General features: G+C 58.5%; 1 protein-coding gene across 1 annotated transcript in view; it reads right to left on the bottom strand.

Moving 5' to 3' along the window:
• LOC105295710 (dedicator of cytokinesis protein 1-like) overlaps positions 1 to 6,911 on the bottom strand; it is a 156,816-nt gene that overhangs the window by 7,323 nt on the left and 142,582 nt on the right. Inside the window, exons 22-23 of the mRNA XM_023533773.1 lie at positions 4,643 to 4,841; positions 3,205 to 3,356 (exon numbers count right to left, since the gene is read on the bottom strand). Coding sequence (XP_023389541.1) covers positions 3,205 to 3,356; positions 4,643 to 4,841 — 351 coding nt within the window. The remainder of the gene's footprint in view (positions 1 to 3,204; positions 3,357 to 4,642; positions 4,842 to 6,911) is intronic.

Raw genomic sequence — 6,911 nt, 5'->3', positions numbered from 1 at the left:
GGGTGTGCGTGACTGAGGGTGGCTGTCGCCCTCTCGTCTTGGTGCCCTGGTGGCCTTCGCAGACGCCCGACACGGAGGAGGTGGGGCTGCGTGTTGACCGAAGAGGTGCATGAGTGGACGGACGACGACGATGGGAATGGCTGAGTGAAGGAGGAACAGATGAGGCCAGCGAGTGAGCGCGTGGACCGCCGGGGCCCCGGACGGGGAGCAGAGGCGCGGGCAGGGCGAACTGCCGCGGAAGCTCGGCGGGTCTGCGGAAGCCTCTCCGGGGAGGGTCGCGGCGAGCCTGACGTGCGAAAGGCCGTTTCGCGGACGGAGGAGGGACACGGCCGTCTCCCAGGCGACCGCGCTCGAGTCTGCTCCGGATTCGCCGACGAGTAAACGTGAAGACGACCCAGAGTTAGCGCAGTGAAGAGGGTAAGTGGGGAAAAACAGGACCGACGTAGTGATGTTAGGACGTCAGGAGAGGAAGGTGACGGGCTTGACATCGGCGAGCAGGGCCAAAGGGACCCCCCCGCCCCCCCCTCCCCGGGTCCGACAGACGGTTTCCGGACGCGCCGTGAGCTCCGACGGCCTCTTCCCCCTTTTCGTAATGCAAGCACCGGCCTGAGGCTTGACTGCCCAGGCACCCACGTCGGGGGCACACATGTGGCCACCGTGCCACCGGGCACTGCCCCTCACTGAGGCCCCTTTGTTTAGAGATGTTGGTTGATTTCAATAACTGACCATTTGGGCCACTCTTAAGTTTTGAATTCATCGATAAAGAGCGAGCCCGCCGGAGCCCGAGGCCCCGCCCGGGAGCCCAGTGAGAAGCGGCCCCCCAGGTCCCCGTGGCGCGTGCACGCTCTACCTGCCACCTTCCCACGTGGGCCCAGGTTGCCGTGTAATTTCCAGGTCCTGTGAATAATAAACCTTCATTTCCTTTTCAGTTTCCTGATGGTGAGTTACCGTTGAGGGGTGTCTTGCAATCGTAATAAGCACTCCATGCTGGTCCAACCACCGGACTGGTAAGTGACAGGCTAAGACCGGCACAAAACACATGTGACAGTCACAGAGACAGGTCGCCGGCGAGCAACGGAGGGCCAGGCCAACGCGGTCGGATAACCGCGTGCTGCAGATGCCCTTCAGGCCAGATGTGAGGACGGCGGGCTCATGACTAGGAGGCAACATGAGAACCCAGACTGCTGGCCGTAAGAGCCGTTTCGAAAGAAACGACAGCTTAAAGTGGCAATGACTGGAGACAGAGTTGACGACAAGCCCACGGCCAGTCAGCGAGCGTGGCAGGAGCACACGATCACATGGCACGCGTGGCAGAGGAACGATCAGTGTCCCACAGCAGCTCAGGGTCTGCACAAAAAGAGGCCCCCCGGACACACGACCACTTCCAACTGTCACCCGCGGCCACGTCATCGGGACGCACGCTCACGCTGCAGGTCAATCGAACAAGAAGGAAACAGCAAAGAGACTCAGGAAGTTAATCTAATCGAATCACAACCCCTTTGGAAATGGAGCCAGAGCTTACAGATGCTGGTCCCCTGCTTATTAACCAGCAGCCCTGGCGCCACTGTCTTAGAATCATGGATCAAAGAGACCGAGATGATAAAATGTTGCTCCCAAGTCGATCTGTAACAAGAGCAGACTCCATCACACTTCCAGCTTCAGGATATTCAGTTCACTAGCGCAGGGGGACCTGTGGGACAGTCCAGCTCTTCCAATAAAAGAAGATATGAAAATAAAGATGTGATCAGTCAACGAAGCTGCTGGGAAAACAGCACCCCACCCGGACGATGTTCTCGCCGGTCTCTGGGCCTCGTTTTGTTCGAACTTGTAATTAGTCAGTCTCCCGTTTCCATGGTTGCAGCAAACAATCCCAGCCTCCTGAAACGCCAGTTCCCCATCGTGGCATCTCTAGGGACAGAGGGCCGACCTGAGAGGCACGGCAGCCTCGGAAAGACAACCATCCCTTCGGCATCAGAGATAAAGCCCACAGTTCGTCTGGTTTTCTGATACGAGAGGAATAAATCAAAATACATAGGGCTGTAAACAAGTCCCCACCCTCCTTCACCCCTCACGAGATGAAAGATAATAATAAATGTGCAGAACATCCAGTGAACACATCGCCTTAAAAAGAAGCGTGTAGGATTTATATTGTTTTTTAAGGAGAAAAACCTCAGCGCCACGTACAACCTCATGCTCTACACGACTTCCGTGGCCGTATAGTTACTTTATCGGGGCCAAACAGATGCATCAATAGGAAGGAGAATATTTTAGTCTTCGGAATACGCTGACTTCAGTTTATAGGGACGAACCTGGAGGCACCCCTGGGTGACTTGCCCATGTCCCCCGTCCCGCATATGCTGACCTCTGCACACGGCTGGGCAACTGAGAAGCCCGTGTGACGGCAGCCTGGATGGAGAAGCAGGAGAGAAGCGCAGTGGATCCAAAAAGGATGTTTCCGGAACTGTCCACTGGCAGCAGAGGTGCTGGTTTAAATGGCGCTTTAGGACTTTTAGCTAATACCTGCAGTAGCGGGCAGGCCCGCGGCCACGGAGCACCAAGCACGTCAGACAAGACCAATGGCTACTAGTGACTAAGCTTCTTCCGAGGGGTGCCAGCCTTGGGGGACCAGTGCTGACGAGGGTGGGCAGCCAGCACCCCGAATCTAAATGGGGAGAGGTTCCAAGGAGGCAGAGCTGGGGGCGTGTGGCCTCGGGGAACGGGGCTTTGCCTGAACTGGAGCCGCTTCTCACTTCTCCTGTCCCCGCTGGGAGTGGCTCACGTGACAGTGTCGCTGCCTGGAGGAACCTCTGGGATGAGGGCTTCTCGAGGGCTGGGTTGGTACCCGCCAGGAGCCCCCGTGCAGCGTGACATGGGCCAGCTTCTTAAAATCAGACAAACCTCTTCAGAGAAAAGCTGCTTTTCAAAATCAAACTTTCACAAGAACTGCGCCTCAAGTGGAATGACCTCAAGGCCACGGGGTTGGCCATTTGACCGCCCGTCAGGAATCCCCGCCCTTCCCCGTTCTGAGGCCACAGCTGGCCATGGGCGTCTGGGTCGTGGGCCTGACAGAACCGCAGATCACACAGACCGGAGCTGTGACCGCCGTGACCTTTTTCCTCACAGTGAAACCCAGGGCAGCCCAGAGGAAACGTGACATCGGGCAAGAGGGGGAGACGCTGAAGACACGTTTCCGGCCCGACTTACCCGCTGGTGGGGCGGAGGGGGCGGGGCCGCTGGCGAGCCCGGCAAGTCGGGGGGCTCCGCCAGGCACCCGTAGTCCGTCGTGCCGCCTTTCAGGGGCAGGGGCGGTGGGACCTCGGCCGCGTCCGTCCCAGCCATGCCGTTCAGCTCCACACCTGGAACACGGGTGGTTTAAGGTCACGGCCACGTCCCCATGGGTGACAACACAGGCGTGGCTGCTCCGCCACCTCTCCCGGGGAGTGGCGGGGAGACAGGACACTCTGTGCCCCGGAAATGCTTGTCAGCGGGGCAGAGGAGGGAGCGTGGAGGGGTCGGAGAGGCAGAAGGCAGGGGTCCCGTCCTCGTGGCATGTTGCAGAAAGAAACGAGTACCACGAGGCATCTAAAACCAGGGCTTGAAGGAGGCATCGGTCCCCCACGGAAAAGCAGCCACAGGACCCCCTGGCCCCTCTGCCTCCGGGGCATCTAAACGGCTGGGTGTCACCAGGACAGCGTCCACCTGCCGTTGTCAAAGCCCAGCCAGGACCCTGCACCCAGCCTCCCCAGGGCCTCCCGAAGCAGGTCCAACGATGCGCCACACAACCGCCCGCCTTTCAGACCTCTGGACGGGAAGAACCCCGAAATGCAGCTACCGGCAGGAGGCTGCGCCTGCCGCTTTAAATCAGCCAAGGGGAAGGAGTCCAGCTGATCCCTCACGTAAGCTGGAAAAGCAGCTCTTTGCAAGTAGAGCAGCGATCTCGTTAAACAGCACATTTTCTCAACCCTCAGTGAGACTTAGAAATAATTTGTTTTCCTTTTATGTTAAAGAGAACAAAATGGACATTTTTGCTGACGGGTCTCTTTTAGCGTTTTCCTGATGGTCCATGTGATGAAAAATCCTTCATTAGGAAAATGCTTCCTAGGAGGAGTCCTGCCAGTTTCTATGGAAACCTTGCAGCTGAGTCCCGGGGGGGGCCGGAGGCCTCTGACTGGAGAGCGCCCTCCGGATCGGTGGCTGCTTGGTCATTTTATCGTGGCAAATATAATATTGACATACGATTTGCCATTTTAACCCTTTAAAGTGTACCCATCGCTGGCATTTCTTATACTCATCATGTGTGATCATCACCACTATCTGTTTCCAAAATTTTTTTATCACTCCAAATGCAAAGTCTCCACTTCTAAGGTGACCCCCCCGGCCCCCCTGACACAAACACACACAGTGAAGCGCACGGGCGGTTTGAGAGCCTGGCCGGACCCCAGGCTTTTCGTTCAGGAAACTCGGCAGGTGCAGGACTGAGGTCTGGCCTCCCTAGCTGAAGTCCCGAGGGATACTGCCTGTGAGTCGGGTGCTCACGGACACCCGTCCCCGTCTGCCGCAGGGGAGGGAGTGGGTCTAACTTTAGAGGCTTCGGTCAAGGGGGGCGTCACAGGAACTCAGATGCGGAGAATGTCCCACTTACTGGGCTGCAGACTGAAGCTCAGCTTGGCCCGCGGTGTGACGGGAGGGGGTGTCTGCTGGGAGGACGGTGAAGTCGGGGACACTGAAAAGCGCCTTTCACCTCCGATGGCATTGATCACCTGGCTCTTCGGCCTCTGGGGCCGCAGGGGACTTATCTGTGTTGGAAGGACAGAAAGAGCATAGTTAGGGTTTGTCATGGGCTGGGTCGTGACACCTCAAAACCCATTGAAATCCTAACCCCCGTGCCCGTGAACGTGGCTGTCCATGGAAACAGGGTCTTTGCAGATGATCAAGTTAAGGTGAGGTCACTAGGGTGAACCTAATCGGATATGACTGATGTCCTCATAAAAAGGGGACATTCGGGCACAGACGCGTGCACAGAGGAAGAACACCATGTGGACATGAAGGCAGAGATCGGGGGGATACTTCTGCAAGCCAAGGAACACCGAAGCTTGCCAGTGAGCCCCCAGAAGCTGGCGGCGGGTGGGGAAGCATGGAACAGATTCTCCCTCACGGCCTCAGAGGGAACCAGCCTGGCCGACACCTTGATCTTGGACTTGTAGCCCAGACCGACATTTGTCGCGTCAGGAAATTTTATTTATATGCTTCTTACGACTTGGTCTCAGATCATTAGGTCTTGGGGCTCACGTGCAATCCCAAACCACTCAGAGGCAGGAGTCATCGGAAATGCTGTTAACCAGTGGAAAAGGAAGGGTGGGCGGGCGGCTCGGGGCTGGTGCTGTGGCTCGCAGCTGGGCGGGGCCCGCAGCTGAGCAGGTGGGCCGTGCTGCGTGCTCTCTGAGTGGCCTGCAAAGGCAGGGCCCATGTGGACACACCTGACGCAGGAAGGAGGGTGGAAGGTTTAAGCCCTTCAGTAGGTGGGGGGGGGGTTGAGGGGACACGGGTCACTCCCAGAACCATACTATGCCAACGAAGCAGACCCCAGAGAACAGGCATCACCTGTCACGTGCAGAAGCGGTGAGCTCCCTGCAGCCTGGCTGGGCTCTGGGCTCTCCTTGGGTGGGTGTGAGTGTGGAGTGGCCACAGGGGATCAGGCACTGGTCAGGCGCTTCTCCCATACTTCCCGCCAGACCCCAGACTCAGAGAGCAAAGGATGTTTTCGACTCCTGAGATGGCATCCACCCCCACCCCAGGCATTGAGGGGCTCGGCTAAACGTGAAATTGTCGATGATACAAATCGAGTAGGAAGCTAACCCAGGCCCATGGAGTGACCAGAGAAGCTCGGGGAGGCCAGGTGGAGGCAAAGCGTAGTGGCAGCGGGTGTGGCCTCCGGGAGAGGGGCTGCTGCTTCTGCCCCAGCGAACCTCCCTCCCAGGGGTCCCCTACTGGCCCACCTGCTCGGCCCTTCCAAGGCACAGAGGCTTGTGTGAGAAGGCTCGGTGCCCAAGGGCTCACAGGCCCTGCCGGCGCCTGTCCCCTGCGGGAGGCTCCTTTGTGGGCTGGACCAAGGACAGTAAGTCTGGCCTCAGCGGGAGGTCAGGGGTCCTGGCTCCTGGAGCTGCAGCTGTGGTCACTCTGAGACCCGTCACAGACCACAGGAAGGTCACGGTTCCGTGCTGACCTGGCGCGTTTGCTGAGGGTATGTTGGGTCAGCCGGGGGGTGGGGGACACAATTTGCTGAACTCGGCCTGTCTTGGCTAGCGTCCTTCCCGGCAGACAGGGCCGCAGCGGGGAGGGGCTGAACTGGTACTGTGACGGCCGAGTGCCCACTACGTCCTGTGACTTCTTTTCACACAGCTCTGCTGCTGGCTCAGCTTCTGAGGCCCCTGTTTTAACAGCTCAAAAGGAGCTTAGATGAAACTGTCCTGAAGACTTGCATAGTGTCTGGCCCTCACTAAATGTTCAAAATATGTCTGTTCACATGCCCAGCCAGTTACGATGTCTCAGGACTTGAGAGCTCTCTCCTGGGCTTCAGAGCAGGGGATCTTGGCCAGTCCCTGGGTGGTCACTGGCACCACAACTTCCTAGAATAGCAGACTGAACGTCGGGGTTCATCGGAAACTTCTTAATCCCACCGCCGGAGGCCCAGCACTAACTGGGCACTAATGCTGGCCTCTGGCCGGTCCCTCCCCTGCGTCCTGACGCCCCTGGCCACCAGCGTGCTGCAGCGAAACACCACGGCCCAGGGGCAGCCGAGCTGCGTCCAAAGGCCTCAGAAGGGCGTCCGCCTTCCAGACGTCCACGCTGCGGCCTCAGGCCTGCCTTCTGCCCCCACGCGGCCGGGCGGCCTGTGACATGGTCCACACGGA

The sequence above is a fragment of the Pteropus vampyrus genome, unplaced genomic scaffold, assembly GCF_000151845.1.
Source record: "Pteropus vampyrus isolate Shadow unplaced genomic scaffold, Pvam_2.0 Scaffold111, whole genome shotgun sequence".
In the NCBI taxonomy this organism is placed as follows: domain Eukaryota; kingdom Metazoa; phylum Chordata; class Mammalia; order Chiroptera; family Pteropodidae; genus Pteropus; species Pteropus vampyrus.
The sequence above is the reverse complement of the archived record's forward strand: the minus strand, read 5'-3'. Positions and strand labels throughout refer to the sequence as shown.